This window comes from Haliotis rubra, unplaced genomic scaffold, assembly GCF_003918875.1.
Source record: "Haliotis rubra isolate DU_JTF1 unplaced genomic scaffold, ASM391887v1 Scf17, whole genome shotgun sequence".
Lineage (NCBI taxonomy): Eukaryota > Metazoa > Mollusca > Gastropoda > Lepetellida > Haliotidae > Haliotis > Haliotis rubra.
The window spans coordinates 2,176,534-2,198,922 of NW_025765669.1; the positions used below are offsets into that span (position 1 = coordinate 2,176,534).

General features: G+C 42.3%; 1 protein-coding gene across 1 annotated transcript in view; it reads left to right on the plus strand.

Annotated features, from left to right (window-relative positions):
- LOC124272405 (macrophage mannose receptor 1-like) overlaps window positions 1-22,389 on the plus strand; it is a 73,764-nt gene that overhangs the window by 48,141 nt on the left and 3,234 nt on the right. Inside the window, exons 28-45 of the mRNA XM_046707573.1 lie at window positions 1,376-1,488; window positions 1,923-2,068; window positions 3,128-3,330; window positions 6,290-6,417; window positions 6,872-6,924; window positions 8,599-8,766; window positions 9,443-9,487; window positions 10,276-10,457; window positions 11,750-11,817; window positions 13,039-13,139; window positions 14,125-14,265; window positions 15,106-15,234; window positions 16,329-16,498; window positions 17,097-17,205; window positions 17,931-18,166; window positions 19,470-19,641; window positions 20,380-20,628; window positions 21,853-22,032. Of these exons, the coding sequence (XP_046563529.1) occupies window positions 1,376-1,488; window positions 1,923-2,068; window positions 3,128-3,330; window positions 6,290-6,417; window positions 6,872-6,924; window positions 8,599-8,766; window positions 9,443-9,487; window positions 10,276-10,457; window positions 11,750-11,817; window positions 13,039-13,139; window positions 14,125-14,265; window positions 15,106-15,234; window positions 16,329-16,498; window positions 17,097-17,205; window positions 17,931-18,166; window positions 19,470-19,641; window positions 20,380-20,628; window positions 21,853-22,032 (2,593 nt within the window). The remainder of the gene's footprint in view (window positions 1-1,375; window positions 1,489-1,922; window positions 2,069-3,127; window positions 3,331-6,289; window positions 6,418-6,871; window positions 6,925-8,598; window positions 8,767-9,442; window positions 9,488-10,275; window positions 10,458-11,749; window positions 11,818-13,038; window positions 13,140-14,124; window positions 14,266-15,105; window positions 15,235-16,328; window positions 16,499-17,096; window positions 17,206-17,930; window positions 18,167-19,469; window positions 19,642-20,379; window positions 20,629-21,852; window positions 22,033-22,389) is intronic.

A 22,389-nucleotide genomic window follows, 5' to 3' on the forward strand; every position in this document is an offset into this window, starting at 1 on the left:
ATTCAAATCATTCAAACATCATTTATGTCATTCAAATTCCATTTAAGTCACTCAAACGCCATTCAAGTCATTCAAACACTATTCAAGGTCTTCAAACAGAGTTGAAATAATTCAGACACCGTTCAAGTATTTCAAATTCCATTCAAACGCCATTCAAGTCATTCAAACGCCATTCAAGTCATTCAAGCGCCATTCAAGTCATTCAAACGCCATTCAAGTCATTCAAACGCCATTCAAGTCATTCAAGCGCCATTCAAACGCCATTCAAGTCATTCAAACACTATTCAAGGTCTTCAAACAGAGTTGAAATAATTCAGACACCGTTCAAGTATTTCAAATTCCATTCAAACGCCATTCAAGTCATCCAAACGCCATTCAAGTTATTCAAACACTATTCAAGGCCTTCAAACACCGTTCAAATATAATTTAAATCCCATTTAAGTCACTCAACCACCATTCAAGTCATTAGAGAACCACTGAAGTCCCGCAAACACCCTTTAAGTGAATCATTGAGTTTAGTTTTACGTCGCACTCAGCAATATCCCAGCTATATGGCGGCGGTCTGTAAATAATCGAGTCTGGACCAGATCTACTCAATCGGGATACGATGACACGTGTCAACCAAGTCAGCGAGTCTGCCCACCCGATCCTGTTAGTCGCCTCTTACGACAAACATGGGTTACTGAAGATCAATTCTAACTCGGATCTTCACGGGTCCTTTTAAGTCCCTCAAACACCGTTCAAATCATTCAAACACCGTTCAAGTCAAAGACCATTCAAGTCATTTAAAAACCAGTCTAGCCAATCAAACACCACTTGCTTGCTCTATTTTTATGATGATTATCCGTATAAAAAGTTTTTCAAGCCTCTGAAACCTTAAACCACGGCATTTTGTGGACATTCTATAACTTACGGACTCGATTATATCACATATAGAACGCCAACGTCAGTGAGTGAGTGAGTGGGTTTGGTTTTACGCCGCTTTTAGCAATATTCCAGCAACATCACGGCGGGGGACACCAGAATGGGCTCCACACATTGTACCCATGTGGGGAATCGAACCCGGGTCTTCGGCGTGACGAGCCAACGCTTTACCCACTAGCCTACCCCAACGTATTTCCACACATATTTCGACATATGTTGGTACACTTTACCATCAGAACTCAAAGCCACCTCCTGTGAATCCACTTTTAAAAGCCTAATCAAAACCCTTCTGAACTGCTTACAGTATTTGACATATCCCCTCACACTCCACTGTCCCCTACAATTGCGCCAGCGAGCAACTAGACAGATGGATACTAACCGCTATGAAAATGAAATATTAATTTATTATATTATATATTTAAATGTTGAAACACCTTTCCTTCTCGTCCAGCAACTCGGCCTCCACGCGACCTGCTATGACTTCAAGTGGGTACCGAAATCGTGGCGGGATGCAGAGAAGGATTGCATAGCTAACAAAGGTCACCTCGCCACCATCACTGGCAGGTAGGTCCGCGAGATCCAACAATGTCTAATCAGAAAACGCTGAGGCCAAAGAACTGTTTTGCTACTCAAAAGAGGTTTAAGAATATTCGATTCTTTCATATTACTCTGCGAAGGAATTTCTTAACATCCTTCAAGCAGTATATATCAGGGACGGCGGGGTAGCCTAATATGTTTCAGCGTCCGCTCTTCACGACGAAGATCCGGGTTCGATTCCCCACATGGGTACAATGTGTGAAGCCCATTTCTGGTGTCCCCCGGCCGTGATATTACTAGAATATTGCTAAAGGCGGCGTAAAACCACACTCACTCACTCACTTAGTATATATCGGAGAGGCTTGTACATTTTAAAGCCCTCACATACGGTTAGATGATAACATAAATTTATTTCTTACTTCATCAGATAAAATGGATTAAGCATCAGTTAATGTTTTCAGTCATGTTCAAGCCTTTCTGGGCGCCGAGATGCTGGTCAAGCCGTCAGCGTTCTGGGTGGGATTGAGCGACATTGACAACCCTGGGACGTACCAATGGTCAAGCGGTCAGGCCCTTGATTTTACAGCTTGGTACGAGACTCACACTGGTAAGGACCTTCAAAATGAGAATAACCAAAACTGCTGGTTTTAAAGAAAGCCCTAAAATGATGAAATAACCCGTCACCAATGAAATTCACCTTTTTGGCCTACGATACCTGAATAACTACCAATTCGGGTTTCAGTTAAACTCACCTCACCACACAGCGTTTTCAGAACGTTGTTGGAAGGTTGTAGATTAGTAACGTCATGACGTTGTCACAACGTTAGTGTTACGTCATTTTAGAACGTTATGTCACAAAGTAACAACAACGTTGCACATTTACGTGGGCTCCTCACAACTTTATGACAACGTTTCTTATAACAACATGTAAATTGACTAATAACCATTGAAGTGAATTTCTGCTTTGTTCCTTATGTAATGTTCTCTACTGGGAAAACTATTCAACTATCTAACGTTAAATAGAACGTTAACACAACGTAAAATACGTTAGCATCAAATAACGTAACCTTGTTGCGACGTAAAATTGACGTATCACAACGTCAGGCCACAACGTAGTTTTTTAAGATTTTTTTTTTATTGGTTCCCAAGATTACAATATTGCAGATATACCAAGCCGTGATACGTACGGCTTAAAGTAATATGGCTACATGATGTACAGGTGAGATATTTTTGTATTAATATATTTATAACATGCATAATTCATTAAATTGATAATGTACAGATGTACAGGTGAGATATTTTTGTATTAATATATTTATAAACATGCATAATTCATTAAATAGATAATGTACAGATAATGTCAGGTACAAGTCAATACAGTTTGAGTCATCTAAGTACTGGGGAGAGAAGGCTCCATTTATGATGGAAATTATTTATTTTATCATTTTTGCTGATACAGCTGATATATGTTTTTCCACAAAGAATATTTCTTTTAGAGTTTTTATATAGAAAGTTAGATTTGGAAGCATATTTTTAATACAGCATAAGTGAATATGTCTCTTTGCAGCAATGATGATGTGATTTATATCCATTTTGGACTAAAATATACAGCCGTTCGTTGTAAAACGTTTTCGTCATGTAGTCTAATGTATATATTTGTTTTCAGGCAACGAGAGAAAAACGTGCGTTGGTATCCGATCTGGCCACCCTGCCGGACTGTGGGAAAACCACAACTGTACCGACCACCGACCATACATCTGCGAGTACCCCCGGACAGGCTACACCACCGCCCTGACCCCGCCTCCAACCACGCCCAGTCCCCTACCGTGTCCCAAGTCCTGGCATGGCTACAATGATATGTGCTATAGGGTAAACCTACGTTAAACATATATGGTGTTGGATAAAGTGTGGATGCGTGGACCAAGGCACCCAGCAATATTCCAGCTATTAGTCTGTAAACAATCCTGTATGGACCTGTCATTCAACTGTTCTGTGCTGCTGTATCTGTATATATCTGTATCTGTATCTGTCCCTGACAGTACAGAGTGAGCTTGTTCCGTGTGACTGTAGCTTTAGATTATATTATTTTACCTGACATTCAGCTGAGTGAGTAAGGTTTTACGCCGCGTTTAGCAATATTCCAGTAATATCACGGCGGGGGTCATCAGAAATGGGCTTCACACATTGTACCCATGTGGGGAATCGAACCCGGGTCTTCGGCGTGACGAGCGAACGCTTCAACCATTAGGCTACCCCACCGCCCGACATTCAGCTGAAAAGGGAAAGCCTGTTCTGTGTGACTGTGCCTGTATATAACATTTTCCCTGACTTTGGGAAAAGCCTGTCTCTGTGACAACATATGTGTCTTTATGTCTTCCCTGACAATACAGGAGAAAAATGTCTCTGTGACAATGTATATGTTTCTGTTATGTCTTTTCCCTGACAATGCAGGAGAAAACCTGTCTTTGTAATAGTATGTATATGTTATGTTTTCCCTGACAATACTTCGGGGGAAAACCCGTCTTTGTGGATAGTATGTGATAGTATGTGAATGTTATGTTTTCCCTGACAATACTTCCCTGGGGGAAAACCCGTCTTTGTGATAGTATGTGAATGTTATGTTTTCCTTCCCTGACAATACATCGGGGAAAACCCGTCGTCTTTGTGATAGTATGTGAATGTTATGTTTTCCCTGACAATACTTCGGGGAAAACCCGTCTTTGTGATAGTATGTGAATGTTATGTTTTCCCTGACAATGCTTCGGGAAAAGCCCGTCTTTGTGATGTTATGATAGTGACAATGTGAATGTTATGTATTCCCTGACAATACTTCGGGGAATAAGCCCGTCTTTTGTGATAGTATGTGAATGTTATGTTTTCCCTGACAATACTTCGGGGAAAAACCTGTCTTTGTGATAGTATGTGAATGTTATGTTTCCCTGACAATACTTCGGGGAAAACCCGTAGTATTAATGTTATGATAGTATGTGAATGTTATGTTTTCCCTGACAATACTTCGGGGGAAAACCCGTCTTTGTGATAGTATGTGAATGTTATGTTTTCCCTGACAATACTTCGGGGGAAAAGCCCGTCTTTGTGAATGTTGTTATGTTTTCCCTGACAATGTCGGGGAAAACCCGTCTTTGTGACAATACTATGTTTTCCCGGGGGAAAAGCCCGTTGTCTTTGTGATAGTATGTGAATGTTATGTTTTCCCTGACAATACTTCGGGGGAAAAGCCCGTCTTTGTGATAGTATGTGTGTTATGTATTCCCTGACAATACTTCGGGGAATAAGCCCGTCTTTAGTGATAGTAGTATGAGAATATTATGTTTTCCCTGACAATACATCGGGGAAAAACCTGTCTTTTGTGATAGTATGTGAATGTTTTGTTTTCCCTGACAATACTTCGGGGAAAAAGCCCGTCTTTGTGATAGGGGAATGTTATGTATTCCCTGACAATACTTCGGGGAATAAGCCCGTCTTTGTGATAGTATGTGAATGTTATGTTTTCCCTGACAATACTTCAGGGGAAAAGCCCGTCTTTGTGATAGTATGTGAATGTTATGTTTTTTCCTGACAATACTTCGGGGAAAAAGCCTGTCTTTGTGATAGTATGTGAATGTTATGTTTTCCCTGACAATACTTCGGGGAAAAGCCCGTCTTTGTGATAGTATGTGAATGTTATGTTTTCCCTGACAATACTTCGGGGAAAAGCCCGTCTTTGTGATAGTATGTGAATGTTATGTTTTCCCTGACAATACTTCGGGGAAAAGCCCGTCTCTTTGTTATGATAGTATGTGAATGTTATGTTTTCCCTGACAATACTTCGGGGAAAACCCGTCTTTGTGATAGTATGTCGGGGAATGTTATGTTTTTCCCTGACAATACTTCGGGGAAAAAGCCCGTCTTTGTGATAGTATGTGAATGTTATGTTTTCCCTGACAATACTTCGGGGGAAAAGCCCGTCTTTGTGATAGTATGTGAATGTTATGTTTTCCCTGACAATACTTCGGGGGAAAAACCCGTCTTTGTGATAGTATGTATATGTTATGTTTTCCCTGACAATACTTCGGGGGAAAAACCCGTCTTTGTGATAGTATGTATATGTTATGTTTTTCCTGACAATACTTCGGGGGAAAAGCCCGTCTTTGTGATAGTATGTGAATGTTATGTTTTCCCTGACAATACTTCGGGGGAAAAGCCCGTCTTTGTGATAGTATGTGAATGTTATGACAATACTTCGGGGAAAAGCCCGTCTTTGTGATAGTATGTGAATGTATGACAATACTTCGGGAATTGTCTTTGTGATAGTATGTGAATGTTATGTTTTCCCTGACAATACTTCGGGGAAAGCCCGTCTTTGTGATAGTATGTAATGTTATGTTTTCCCTGACAATACTTCGGGGAAAAAGCCCGTCTTTGTGATAGTATGTGAATGTTATGTTTTCCCTGACAATACTTCGGGGAAAAGCCTGTCTTTGTGATAGTATGTGAATGTTATGTTTTCCCTGACAATACTTCGGGGAAAAACCCGTCTTTGTGATAGTATGTGAATGTTATGTTTTCCCTGACAATACTTCTTGGGAAAAACCCGTCTTTGTGATAATATGTAAATGTTATGTTTTCCCTGACAATACTTGGGGCGGGAAACCCGTCTTTGTGATAGTATGTGAATGTTATGTTTTCCCTGACAATACTTCGGGGAAAAGCCTGTCTTTGTGATAGTATGTAAATGTTATGTTTTCCCTATCAATACTTCAGGGAAAAGCCTGTTCCGTGTACCTTCATATCATGTTTGACCTGTATATTATGTTTTCCCTGACAGTACTTCGGAGGAAAGGCGTACACGCTGAAAACGTGGACGGAGGCGAGGGACCTTTGTCGCGGGTTGGGCGGCGATCTCGTCAGCATCTCCAACTCCACCCTCGAGAGTTTTTTCCACAAAATAGTATGGTAAGCTGATCTGGTAGATGACCAAGCTGCCGTTGTACAAACAATCTTTAGTGCTAAGACTGCCTTAAGTCTATGTTAAGGTATGGGAGTTTCGGTCAAATTGACGCTATGGTCGCTTTGTACAACGGTACCCAGGATCGTTGCTTGATATATACCATCTCTTCGGTTACGCTGAAGAACCAGGTTCGATTCCACACGTGGATACAATGTGTGAAGCCCATTTCTGGTGTCCCTCGCAGTTACATTGCTGGAATATTGTTAAGAGTGTCTACAAACCGTGGTCACTCTTGTAAATAAGGCAGATCTAAATTCGGTTTTGTACTTTGTTATTTGTGTAATCTATGTGTCTTCTAACAGTAAACAATGTTACAACGACCGTAGGTAATATACAGACAAACGCAATTGAAACATGGGTGATTCGACTCGACTAAAGAATGTATTTTCTTACTTACAGGAACGGAACTTGGTCTTTCTGGATAGGGCTGAACGATCGGGATATAGAGGATGGTTTGTATATATGTGTACCTTTTAAGAACGTCACCACTGTACAGAGTTGCGTCCCTTAGTGGAGTCAGGCAGCTATGATCGTGGTTCGAAAGAAAAACGCACATTTGTTTGGTTTCTTGGTTTGTCAGCACCATACCGATGTTCAGGGGATTAAGGGGATAATGTCAAAGACTAGGGTACCGATCCACAAAGTGTTCGTAGCCCTACGACATTCGTAAGCTTATGATAACCTATAGAGTTACGACAGGTCGTAACGTTACGAACGCTTTGTGGATCGGGCCCCAGCACCGGTTCGAACCTTTCTGACACTCAGACGTTAAGATAGTAAGTGTAAGGTATTATTGAAAACAGTGCCATACACAACCCATTCGGGCGGGCATTTTTGGGCATATACAGTAAACTATAGTGGACTATAGGGAACACTTAGTTCGCTATAACCGTAGTTCGTTATACGCATTTTGATCAACATATACAAGTGACAGGGACGAAAAGTTATATTCGTTATATACGTCTGTTCGTTATAAACATAGTTGAATAGTCAAACCCCGGTGTGTCGAACTCGTCGGGACCAAGGGAATTCGATACATCTAGTTCTAGACATCAAAATAATGATAGATGTAAGGAAATCGGCAGGGACCGAGAGATGGCTTCGACACAACCGAGAATTCGTCTTAACAGAATTCAAGACATTGGGGGTCGAGTGTATATGATTCTTATATGTGAAATGTTATTTTGGTTTTGATAATGTTTGAAAGATATATACTTTGTCTCCTTACTGAAGGTCCGCTGGTTTGGATCATTATGAATTTCCTCGTCAAGATCCAGGTTAGAATTGGTCTTCGACACGTTTGTCGTAAGGGGACTAATGTGGTAGGATGGTCAGGCTCGCTGACTTGATAGACACATGTCATCGTATCCCACTTGCGTTGATTAGTGCTCATGCTGTTTATCACTGGATTGTCTGCTCCAGACGCAATCATTTTAAAATACAGATATATATATATACAGATGCACAAAAGAAAGTACACACCTGGTGTTTTGAGACTATTAAAACAACGTAAATATTTTGCTAGCAATGTTCCAATTGGGTACGATTTCAATGGTGTTATTGCAACACGTACACAATGTTTGTGACTTGTGAGTCGCAATCAAAACACTTTTCTAAATATTACGCTGTTTTTAAGAAAACATTTTACCAAAGCACCAGGTGTGTACTTTCTATTGTACGTCAGTATAGCTGGAATATTGCTGATTTAGTGTTCATTTTCACTGCTGGACTCTCATGTACTAATGCTTGAATACCAATTTTTGTTGCCACATTGGTGACTACCTGTCCCGGTGAACTACAGGTTGTATATTCTTAGCCCTTACTTCGATATTTAAAGACTTGCGACTGAGTGAATTTAGTTTTACGCCGCACTCAGCAATATTCCAGCTATATGGTGGCGGTCTGTAAATTATCGAGTCTGGACCAGACAATGCAGTGATCAACAACATGAATATCGATCTACGCAACTGGGATACGATGGCGTGTGTCAACCCAGTCAGCGAGCCTGACTACCCGATCCCGTTAGTCGCCTCTTGCGACAAGCATGGGTTAAAGATCAATTCTAACCCAGATCTTCACGGGTCTAAAGACTTGTGAAATAAATCGGGTGTACGTGTTCACCCCAGGGTACCAGTGGACGGACGAATCTCCATTCGGCTACAGCAACTGGGCTAAAGGGGAACCCAACAACTTGAACGCCCAAGAGGACTGCGTCGAATACAACTTCGTCTCCGACTCCTGGAACGACTTCTACTGCTACACAGCGAAACACTTCATGTGTCAGATCCAGAGAGGTGGGTTCCCTTATGTCCAAGATAATATTCACTGTAGTTTCTTTATTGAAAGTGTTTCTTTCTGAATATGCTTGTGACCAAGAGATCGAAAATAAATGGTTGTAACGGGGGTTCAGCGTGTTTAGCTAATCACCCCGCTTGTGACTTACGTCTACCGATATTTCGAAAGTCACGAATACTCATAGAATATTTGTTACACCAATCGGACTTAGTCGTTAGCTCCTATATTTTGCAATGTAGGCTTACGACAGTCGTAGCGCTACGATAGATTTGTGAAATGGGCCCTGGTAAAGTTGGTTCCCTGCTCCCTTTGCGCTTCGTCATCTTGCGCTATACATGAGAACCGGAGTCGAGTTCAGCCGGCCTGTATGGGTTTATATGATCCAGTGACTGATCAATTACACAGTTAGATTGTTTAACGAATAACGGTAAACCTCTATCCAAGTAGTACAACTGGATATAAAAACATCAATACAACAGCTCTCCAAACGCTAACTCCTCATAATATATTATCCGAGATAAAATAGTGAAAATCAATTTTATAAAATGCATGTTGTCTATTTGATGTAGATGAAAATTGTAGCATTTCAGAGAATTCTAATATAAGTCTCACATTAATTAAAGGAGGGATAATTACTGAATCTATATTGTATGTCAATCCACACTTTCCTTGTAGGTATCCAGATAACTACGACACCGACACCACCGGCAGCGTCGACATGTACGTCTACTTCAACATAGCATCCAACACAAAGTATTGTGAGTGAGTGAGTATGGTTTTACGCCGTTTTCAGCAATATTCCAGAAATATCACGGCGGGGAGACACCAGAAATGGGCTTTACACATTTTATCCATGTGGGGAATCGAACCCTGGTTTTCGGCGTGACGAGCGAACGCTTTAACCACTAGGCTACCCCACTGCCCCACGATGTATTGTATGGCGACTATAAGCAGCCACGGATCCTCTTTCTCACAGCTGGCTCTAGATAATGACCTAAAACTCCCTCCCCAAACGGAACATTGGGTTATCCAAGAGGCACAAGCGTTAGCTCGTCACCCCCAAGACCCTTTTACGACTTACCACTTAAAGTCGCAACTCCAGGACTTAAAGACATACAGAAAATTATAATATAAATTTGATACCTAATATGGTAAAATTATTTATTTACAGAATCATTAAATAATTACCTTCACTATGACTCTTCTCGAATTACTCATTCATTGAATCCTGATTTAATTAGTAATAGAATCCTTATTTAATCAATGATTCTGCTTGAATAACTCAATACAAGATCCAGATTTAATTACACGTCAGATAAAACCAGGGGCGTAGCTACCATTATAACAAAAGCCCGGGCTTACACGTGATTGTAGCTAAAAAAGCTCCCTCAGTACTATCTAAATATAGCTTAGCAACTTATCGGGCTTACGCGAAAAATAAATTACTGATGAATTAATTCATGATTGAATTACTCATTAGAAGATCCTGATTTCATTCTTTGATTCAGCGACCCTGTGTAAAGGCAATGGTACCTGGTATTACTACAACAAACACTGTTACATGTTGAGTCCACAAAACGGGTCGGACGCCCACAAGTCGTGGTTCGAATCCCAGAGGTACTGTATGGCTGCTGGGGGCGACCTAGCCAGCATACACAGCCCTGAAGACAACGCCTTCTTAACAGCCCTGGTAAGTGTAAACAAACTGCCTTAAAAAGACAAAGTAGGATAAGGTCCCTTTTTGGCCAGTGGGATAAAAAAAAATACAATAAATTTGGTTGAAATTGAGAAATTGTTAGAAAATGACATCAAAGTTATTAGATATATTCATATGAATGATAACTGACTTATGTTAATACTATGTACATTTTGGATTACACGTGTCGATAAGGATTTAAGTCGAACCTTGTTCATCCAGACTCTTCCGTTTTCCAGATGGCCCGGATATCTGGGGTCGGGTCAACTGTATTTGATAAATAGTTTTTAAGATATCTTAGCACCAACAAGACCCAGTATGAGTTTCCTATCAGTACATTACCTTTTTACACTTTGGCAATTTAATTTGTATCACTTTTGCCAGCGACTAGCTTAGGCGAATTATGTCTCCCTCCGTAGGGTCGGGAGACATATTGTTTTTGGTTGAGTTTCCGTCGGCATCGATCGGCGTCGGTGTTCCCAATGTTTCCGGATTATAACTCTAAGACGACTTGAACAATCTTCACCAAATTTGGTATACTGCATATCATGTAGATGTGCCTTTTGGGGTTTGTTTTTTTTTTTTGCAAATTTATTTTTTCTGTTTTCATGGCAAGAATTTGGACTTTGTCATTTTGGAGGGTAAAGTTCGTTTCCGGAGCATAATTCTGAAACTAATTGACCCATCTTCACCAAATTTGCTCTCCATATCATGTAGATGTGCCTTTTGGGGGTTTGAACTTTTTTTCTGTTTCTGTTTGGTCTTGACCTTTTTGAAGGTAGAGATTTTGAAATTGAAGGAATCAAATGAATTGTTAAGGTCAAAACGTTGAATTGGCGGAAGGGGGAGACATGATTTTACGAGTGAAAACACTTTTTAGTTCCGTATTGTACTCTGATTTCCGTAATGCACGGCTCTCGGATCTGCAATAAGGAATTCGTCGAAGCTGGCCGTATTGCACGGCTGTATTGCTGTCGTAAGATTAAATGGGTATGCAATAAATCATACAATTTGACGGGGAAATGTTAAATACAATAACACGTTTAGTTATGAACATACTGGTACTTTTCTGAAATCGTGGTTCGAATCCGGTACGTCCCGATCACGTTTCCAGGTTGCCCGCACTATACCTATGCTTGTGGGTTTCATCTAATCGAGAAACGTCTAAGATTGTACCACTTGCATCCCCTGCGGTAACAGGGACACTATCTAAAGCGGCTTTAAGCATTCAACTCTCTTATCCTGGAAATATCAAAACATGAACTTTTCAACGTTTTTTGTTACAGACAGCCAGAACATTCCATAGGCTGCAGTATTGGATCGGTTTCAACAACCTGGATATGTCTGGCTACCAGTAAGTCAAAAGATTCGACCGCTTCGGTGGCCCAGTAGATACAGCGTTTGTCTGAGAGTGTACGGTCGTAGGTTCGATTCCCTGACCGCGTCATGCCGTAAGACACGCATGGTACTTGATGTTACCGTTCCTTACGATGGGCATTAAAGAACTGTTGAGTGGGGTATCAATGTTTAAATCGTGGCATGGTATCTGTGGTTACCTGGCATGTATCCGGGCTAGTGTAGGCAGACACCTACAAAGTCACACACACACTTACGCGCACACTGACGGATATGGAGCTCACACAAACCAAGAAACCTAAACACCATTGCATGATTCTTCTTAAGTCTAATGGATGCAACTGTGCTCAGCGAATCGCAGCGCCTAGGCAGTGTTTATACATGTAAATAACTCTATGCACACGTCGTGATCTGATTGTGCTTGAATGCTAATTACAAGTGGAGCGCAATAGTGCAGTGGTAAGGCGTCTGCCTATTATGCTGAAGGTACGGGTTCGATACATTTGCGTAGTATCCTTGGACAAGATACTTAGATCCACATTGTCTCAGTTCACCCAGTTGTAAAATGGGTACCTGTGAGGATGTCTGGCAATTGCGCCTAACAGTCAGCATGGCTGTATGATCCCCAGGGAGTTGAAAAAGTATCGGAAAGTACGATAGTATCCTATGACCGGGGATATTAATGTACGGAGCGCCGTGAGCAGGCAATGCGCCTGGATATGAGCGCCATATATGCGGACTATTATTATTACAATTAATGTAGGTAATCTAATAATGTTTGGAGACATATTTCAACCAAGCAGGCACATCTCATTGATGGGGCTGATGCATCTTATTGTGCTTGATGGCTAATTTCAAGCGGGCTGATGCATCTCATTGTGCTTGATGGCTAATTTCAAGCGGGCTGGTGCATCTCATTGTGCTTGGGGTCGGTGGGATAGCCTAGTGGTTAAAGCGTTCACCCATCACGCCGAAGACCCGGGTTCGATTCCCAAAATGGGTACAATGTGTGGAGCCCATTTCTGGCGTCCCCCGCCGTGATGTTGATGGAATATTGCTAAAGCAGCGTAAACTTTAAATCACTCACTCATTGTGCTTGTCGGCTAGCGAAAGAAGTGCATGTACATTTCATCATGCTTGAAAGTTTCTTTGTGTTGTTTTGGTGAATACTGAAGCATACATGTACACATGTGTTAACGATATGTTCTCCGCGTACCAGGTGGTCTGACGGCAGCCCTGTCCAGTTCCTGGATTGGCAGGTTCATCAGCCGAATGATGGACTCGGCGAGAAAAGATGTGTCGACCTCGACAACCACTTTGGTGAGACTTTCCTTTAGTTTAAAGTAATTGAGTGAATGTGTTTTGCATCACGCCGCGTTATGCGTTATTTCAGTCATATAACGGCACATCCGAGTGATATTATGCGACGTCAAAACAGTGGTCGTAGACCCATGAAAACCTAAAACGAGTAAGTGAGTGTGGTTTTAGTTTTTACGCCTCTTTTAGCAATATTCCAGCAATATCACGGCGAGGGATACCAGAAATGGGTTTCAAACATTGTACCTATGTCGGGAATCGAACCCAGGTCTTCGGCGTGACGAGCAAACGCTTTAACCACCAGACTACCCCATCGCCCACCTGTCATAGAACATCATCAGGTGAATTCTGGATTCTGGAAGTACAAAGAAAGGCAAGCATCACAAGGAATGGCTTTGGCGGATCCAGTGGGGGGTTCAGGGGGTTCGAACCACCAACACCAACACAACCACCACCAACACACACCCCACACACACCCAACACACACACACCCCTCCACACCCACACCCACCCAACCACCCCCTTATTTGAAAATGGCTTAAGACCAAATTGTAGTTTTTTTGCGTTGGCGGAGCCAATGGGGGTTCAGGGGGTAACCCCTTTCAAATTCCTGGATCCGCCCATGAATGGCTACGGCTGAGACTCTGATTCTCCCGCAACTTTTATTGTTATTGTAGACAGAGCCAAACCTATGCAAATACAACTTATTTGGCACAAAATATGTATACGCTTCCATAATAACAGCAAATATAGAAATTAATGGGGTGATGGTAGGAGTGGAGGTGGGATGTCTTTTTTGTGTAATCGAATTTCCTTTTCAACACATTTTACATGGAGAAAATGCATCCATTCCATGCATACATACGGACAGACACATACACATATACATACACACCCATCCATCCATCCATCTATTGCTTCGTCGTGGCTTCATGTTTTCAAGTTTCCATCAAAGACCTTGTTATGCCCTATGATCTGTACCTTTCAGGCACGTGGTACGACCAGAACTGCAATGACATCATGGGGTTCATATGTCAGAAGTTACCATGGAAGACAGCTCCCGTGACTCCAGTCCCCACGGCGGTAGTACAGGGGGGATGTCCCCCTGGTTTCAGCACCTTCTCCAGATGTAAGTCTACGGTTTTAACAGGAGCAGGGGAACCAACGCTTGTACACATCAGTGTCATGCGACCGTGTGTGATCTGAGATGATTTCATTTGTACTATATGGGGGTAAATGCTTAGCACATCTTCTATACTTTTACTTCTTTTGAATTTCCAAGTAGTTTTTGGAAATATCTTCGTTTGATATCGACCACGTTTTGATGAATGCATTGTGTGCCATGGATATTATATGATGAGGGTTGGAAATATGCTGACATTTTCAAATGGCTAACACCGAGATATTTCTCTTTCTTGTAACTGCAGTTTTCTACATCTGGTATATTTACGTAGATTTAAACTGCTAAAAACCTACATTCAAGAGCAAATGTAACCATGAAATCAACCATCAACCATCAAGATATGTGTGCACGTGTTTGCATTGTTTCCACAATTATCTTGGATGAAAGACTTGTTCATCTTCTTGGACAAATACATCACAGGCGGATCCAGAGGGAGGGTGCAGGGGTGCGCACCCCACTTTTGTCCTGAAAGTTTAATAAATGACCATTGAAACTCTCGTGAAAACGGGTGAAAATTAACTGTGCACCCCACCTTTTTCAAAAAGTTGTATCCGCCCATGTACATGCTACAACAACATTCTAAAATCAGCTGGTCGATCCATTTTCGAGTCATTTAAATGTGCACCTCTGATAAATTTCATAACTGTTTCTTAAGATTTTGCTTATTATAAATTTTCAGATCTCATGTTACGAAAGGCCCCTATAAATTCTTTTCATTGAAATATCAACAAGTCTCCATATTATCATTGTACTTCCGTGACATGTCGTCTTTGCCCCCTCTTTCAGCCAACCGATGCTACATGGTGGGGGGTACGGCAAAGGCACAGAACCTCAACTGGACGAACGCTAACGCTATGTGCCAGACAAAGGCTACTGGAGCAACGCTGGCCATAGTGTCATCGAATCTGGAAAATAGTAAGGATTACATTCCCTTCTCTAGAGATTGTGTTATCGATCTCAACATATAAAGGAGAGAATTTATGCTCAACGTCTTAGTAAAGAAGAACGCAAGGTTTTAACGTATATGCTAACTCCTTTATCGGGTAAATAGTTGGTGGAATGCAGAGTGAGTTAGTGAGTATGGTTTTACGCCGCTTTTAGCAATATTCCAGCAATATCAAAGCAGGGGACACAGAAATGGGCTTCACACTTTGTACCCATGTGGGGAATCGAATCGAACGCATTAACGACTAGGCTTCCCCATCGCCCTGGGAATGGTTGGTGGGATGCAGAAAGGACATATACTACAGTCCGTTTGAGTCAGAAACGGACCGATGAATTGCAAATTTTATCATTGTACAAAATTGCCACATAAATATAAATAGTACACATGTTTATCATTTACTAATACCCAACAGCTTTCTGATATTTGAAAATTTTCCGGACTCCACCAAAAAAAGTTCTTTAAGAAACTATCATTAAAATTTTGACACAGTTCACTATTTGTTACGAGGGAGGAGTGCAGAGAAAGGGACAGCCAGGTGTTAGAGAAGCACGTGCACAAGTGCCCACCAAGTTATTGATTCATTAACCTGTGCTGTGCCGTCTCTATCCTTTCTCGCACACCTGGCTGTCCCTTTCTCTGCACTCCTCCCTCGTAACAAATAGTGAACTGTGTCAAAGTTTTAATGATAGTTTGTTAAACAACTTTTTTAATTTTAGGATATAAATTCTGCAAACAAACCACAGTGTTGGTCTGATGTTTTTATTATGATCAGTGTTTCATTGAGTAATATATGTTTATTAGTTTTCGAGTTACATTGCAATTCATCGGTCCGCTTTGAGCCAAACGGACTATAGTTTGCATGTGATGATGTGTCTTATGCATTGAACCCAGGTCGCAAATCAGTTGAAGTTATGCATCGTTGGTCAAGGAGAGTCCTTGGATGTTTGGCAAGTTCTAGTTTCTACAACTACGGGCGATATAATCATACCATTAGTACTATAAATTGTAATCCTCTTCAACCTATTATCCCGACAACTGTTAATCACAACTCGGTCTTTCCCAGAGTTCCTGACAACACTGTTACGGGGTGTTTCCGGCCAGGTATGGATCGGCCTTATGGATAGGACGACGAACGGCCGTTACATGTGGGTGGACAGCTCAGAGGTAGCGTTCACACACTGGGCGCCCGGCCAGCCAGATGAAGATATCACTGACGATAAGATAGAACATAGAGTAAGTTGCTTCAGAATATTTGTAGCTCCCTTCCTGAGAGTGAGTGAGTGAGAGAGAGAGAGAAAAAAAGAGATGAATAGAGGGAGAGGGAGGAAGAGATAAGTAGAGATAGACAGAGAGGGGGAGAGAGTAAGAAATCGAGAGAAAGAGGAAGTTGGTTAGATGGGGTTAGGCTCTTCACAACGCAATCACTTCACGTCCTCACAGAGAGGGAGAAAGAGAGAGAGAGAAAGAGAGTGGGAGCTGGTGAAATGAAGTAAGTCGTTCCACAACACAAGCACTTCACTTCCTCGGTGAGGAGAGGGAGAGATGTTTAGATGAAGTAAGTCGTTCCACAACACAAGCACTTCACTTCCTCGGTAAGGAGAGGGAGAGATGTTTAGATGGAGTAGATCTCTCCACAACACAAGCACTTCACTTCCTCGGTGAGGAGAGGGAGAGATGTTTAGATGGAGTAGGTCTCTCCATAACACAAGCATTTCCTGTCTATACAGAAAGGAAGAGAGCATAGAATAGGCTGACGCGCCGTGAGAGAACCTACTGCTCCTCAATCACTCAATCACTCACTCACTGTTACCAATGTTCCCTGTGTCCACAGAGGGACTGTGTGATGGTGTGGACCCTGCCGACTGGGAAGTTCCAGGCCGGAGGTTGGGACGACTACTTCTGTGATGCCACGAGGGCATATGCCTGCAGTGTATCCAAAAGTAAGTTTTGGGGGGAATGAGATTCACTGTTAACACATCACTTGAAAAAACACACCTATATTTAAGAAATACAGTTTGCTCTACCCCCATGTATAGTGTAAAGTACAGTTTTGCCCCGAACTATTATAGTTAAAGCACGAGGACGCTTGCCTTTTTCAGAATACCGTATAATAACTTCTTTGAAAGGCATTTAGAAGTTGGAGCAGTAAGAAAAGAAGGATAACAATATATGGATTAACAGTAATAAAGAAGTTGTACATCCATATATTGTTATCCGTCCTTCCTTACGGTATAATACACCAGTATTATAAGATTGTATGGTAAGGGACCGGACCTTGAATACTTGGGGGACGATGAGGTGGGATTTTATCGGGAAAAAATCCCAGAAAATTCTGTTGGAAATAAGTAATTGTCAGCAATAAAACTGTCATTATTGCAAGATTTTTTTCTTTAAAAAGATATTCAGGCACAGGTTTTGATTGAAATACTCATCAAGGTATCAGAGGATGGAACCATGTTATTTCCAATTGCTATCAACACATCTACAACCAATCTTTAAGGCCGCTCTGAGCAATATTCCAGCTACATGGCGGCGGTCTGTAAATAATCCAGTCTGGACCAGATTGTCCAGGGCTGTGAAATTTTAACACACAGAGACACAGACGCACACTCGCACGCACGCACGCACTCAGTTTACCGATTATAACGGTACTCTCCTGTTGCAGTAACATCGTATCCCAGCCCCAGCCAGAGCACTGCGGGATGCAGCAACGGCTACATCAACTACGGAAAAAGCTGCTACAAGGGCTACACCACCCTCAAACAGTGGTCGGACGCTCAGTTTGCGTGCGGTGCTGATGGAGGAAACCTTGTCTCCATCAATGATGCTTTTGAGGCGTCCTTCGTTGACCTGATAGTCGCAGGCCAAGGCATGTCTTGGATAGGATTAAATAATCTCGATGTACGTATGTCAAACGGGCGGGGGAAGAGGGGAGTGAAGGGGTAGTCTTGTGGTTAAAGCGTTGCTTGTCACGCCGATGACCCAGGTTCGATTCCCCACATGGTTAAAATGTATGATCCCATTTTTGGTGCCCCCTGCCGTGTTATTGCTGAAAAACTAAACTCACTTACCCACTCACTCACCAAACGGGAACCGAACTGACAAGAATAGTGCGCCCCGTTAAACAAAGCGATCGTAACGCAACGACAGTCGTAAGTCTTTTCTAAAGATCCCGGACTGGGCCCCGTTTCACAAAGCGATCGTAACTCTACGACGGACTTAACCCCCATACTTTACCATATGACATAGCTTATGACAGCCGTAGCGTAGCGATGGCGTTGTGAAAGAGACACCAGGTCCCTGTTCCACATAGCAATCGAACGCTTACGACTGGCGTAAGTCTTTGTTAATGTATGGGAGTCACGACCGCCTTAGGGTCACGATCGTGTTGTGGAACGCCGCTCAGGACCCGTTTCTCGAAGCGATCGTAGCGCTAAGGTATTCGTAACTCCCATTCTTAAACATAGACTTACGATCAACGTAGCGCTAAGATCGTTTTGTGGAACGGCGCCCCAGAATTCGATGTTATCCGGCGCTGTGGCACCGTTCCACAAAACGATCTTAGCGCTACGTTGATCGTAAGTCTATGTTTAAGAATGGGAGTTACGATCATCTTAGCGCCATGACAGCATGGTGGAACAGACCCCATGGCCACTCGCACAATGAGCTTACGACTGTCCTAAATCTATGTTAAAGTATGGGAATTGCAGCTTGTTTTCTGAATCGAGGTCATGTAATGTTTAAGAAACATTTCAGCTTTTTTGATATCATCACCTTAGCTCCGAGCACCTCCCCATTTAATCCACTGATAGATAACTATTGTCTAAATTTCACTTCCGTTCACGTCCAGTTACAAACTTTATCAATTTCATTTCAGTAAGAACGATTCAGATGATTTTTTATTTTTATTTTTGCTTAATCAAACTCCACTGTTGGCCATGATATGGCCATGTCCAATCTTAAAATTATTCATTATGCGAGGTACACGCTACGAAAACTCTGTATTTCAAAGCTGTTGTGGTCGCGGGACAAATTTGAATTTTAAAATGTTGAGAGGTAAAGATCAGTCTAAGTAAACTTAGGCTCAGTAGTATTCGTTACACTGCTTATACATTATAGCAGTGTAACGAATAATACTGAGCCTAAGTTTACTTAGACTGGGGTAATAATATGGTAACATTATTGTGAGTACACCGTGTTTCAGGACAACGGTCACTTCACCTGGACGGACAAGTACCCCGTCAAGATGACCAGGTGGGCGTGGAAGGAACCTTCCACAGGACCAGGGGAAGGTTGTGTTGTGGAGAAATGGAACTTCATGTGGAACAATACCAATTGTACCAGCAGCCACAAATACATCTGCGAGATACACTTGGGTCAGTACACGTTCACCAAAACATTCACAGATACCAATACCAATTGTACCAGCAGTCACAAATACATCTGCGAGATACACTTGGGTCAGTACACGTTCACCAAAACATTCATAGATACATCCGCTTTAGCAAAACAGTCACAGATACGCCTGGCTCAGTTGATGCTCAGCAAAACAATTATAGATATATCTGAGTCAATGGACGCACAGAAAAACATTCATATACACCTGGGTCAGTGGACGCTCAGCAAAACATTCATATACACCTGGGTCAGTGGACGCTCAGCAAAACATTCATATACACCTGGGTCAGTGGACGCTCAGCAAAACATTCATAGACACACCTTGGTTAATGTCGGTCAGCAAAACATCCACAGATACACCTTGGTCAGTGGACACTCAGCAAAACATCCATAGATACACCCTGGTCAGTGGACGTTCATCAAAACATTCATAGATGCACGCTGGTCAGTCGACGCTCAGCAAAACATTCCTGAATACATCTGGATCAGTGCATGGACGCTCAGCGAAACACTTTTCCGTGTTAACCATTATTAAGCTGACACAACTTCAAATTACTGATCACTGGCTTGTCTGGTCCAGATTCGATTATTTACAGACCGCCGCCATATAGCTGGAATATTGCTGATTGCGGCGTAAAACAACAAGCAATCACATACTTAATTAGTTTCAACGTCCTCAACTAGTGTAATGAAAACACACCTGATTTCCTATTCAGACGGCGGCCCGGTCACTACAACGCCGGCCCAGGGACACTGCCCGGACTCTACCTGGTTAGCAGGGGCAGACTACTGCTACAAGGTGATGACCAACCTGACCAAGTCCTGGCCTGAGTCCCGGTTCCTGTGTCAGAGGATGAGGGCAGAGCTGGCCAGCATCAGCAGCCAGGCAGTGATGAATGAGGTGGCTGGCATCGCGGGCCAAGCCCCCACAGATATATGGATAGGACTATCCAAAACGGAAGATGGTAATATTTCATCCTACCATAAACTTTCGATTCCGAAATTCTGCTGGTTTACCGGCAATATCCAATCTAAAATGTCAGACAAAAAGTGTGTGAGTGAGAATGGTTTAGCAATATACCAGCAACATTACGGCGGGGACACCAAAAAAGGGCTTCACATATTGTACCCATGTGGGGAATCGAACCCGAGTTTTCGGCGTGACGAGCGAACGCTTTAACCACTAGGCTACCCCACCGCCCCCGGACAAAAAGAATGTATAGGCTACGCCTATGTTCAAATCCAAATTCCTGTTGGTCTATCAGCAATATAGAATCTACAATGCCAGGCAAAAGAAAGTATACGCCTATCTTTGACAGTGGCTAAAATACAATAAACTGCAAAAGATAATGTATTTGAGTGAGTGAGTGAGTGAGTGAGTATGGTTTTACACCGCTTTAGCAATATTCCAGCAATATCACGGTTGGTATTTGATATGGGCCTAATAGTTGTGTTCAGGAACTTGAGTTTGCGGCGTTTTCGAGACTAATGTGAGCCCAGTAAAGTTTTGATTTCGTTTGTAATTTTTGGTCTGATAAAATTTCAAGTTTATCCTTACTATTGCCAAAGAATTTATGTCACCGCAAAAGGGTTTCGTTTGATATTTTTTCCAATTTCCAATCACTTCTTTTAAATACCAGACCGATGGGCAATTTCAAATGTTCATCTTGCTTCATGAACTTTTTAAGTTCGGAGTCATTAATTCATACTTGTATTGTTTTTTTCTTTGTGCACAAAGTCATAAACAAACACCTCTGATGTGAAATATGTGGCACGAGTATGTGTTATGAAGGTGTGATCTATGACCGTGGACTAGGGGAACCGTTGATTTCAGTAGCTGCCACGCACAGAGATGTGTCTTTTTACTGTGACTTAATCCGATCACTGTACGCTCTTGTAATGATCGTTGGTCTATCAGTGCCATCTTCGGTAGGGTGGCCCAGTGGTTAAAGCGTTCGCTCTTCACGTTGCAGACCCAGGTTCGATTCCCCACATGGGTACAATGTGTGAAGCCCATTTCTGGTGTCTCCCGCCGTGATATTGGTGGAATATTGCTAAAAGCAGCGTAAAACTAAACTCACTCACTATTCATCAAACTAAACTTAACACTAGGCTACCCAAAGGGCACATCACGCCATATTCCCCCAAGGCCGATGTTAAATAACACTATAGTATAAATGTACTTGTAGGGGGCTTCGTTTGGACGGACAGGAGCCCCGTCAACTACCTACACTGGGCCCACAACGAGCCATCAGACACCGACAGTGAATGGCATCAAGACTGTGTCGTCATGATGGCGTCGGGAGGCTGGATGTGGAACGACATCGACTGCATGACTCAGGCCGGGTACATGTGCAAAATACCGAAAAGTGAGACGATTTCTAAAATACACCATCAATACATCGCATTATGTCTCCTGATTAGTATATTTGTACCTGTGAAGATCCGGGTTTAAATTGGTCTTCGGCTTCCCATTCATATCGTAGGAGGCGACTAACGGGATCGGGTGGTCAGGCTCGCTGACTTGGTTGACACATGTCATCGTATACCAGTTGCGTAGATTGATGCTCATGATGTCAGTCCTGTATTGTTTAGACCAGACTCGATTATTTAGCCGTCTTATAGGTGGATTACTGCACTCAATAACTGGACTATTGCTGAGTGCGGCGTTAAACAACACAAACTCATTAACCTATTCAGACAATGACCTACTTTTCAGCCGATCC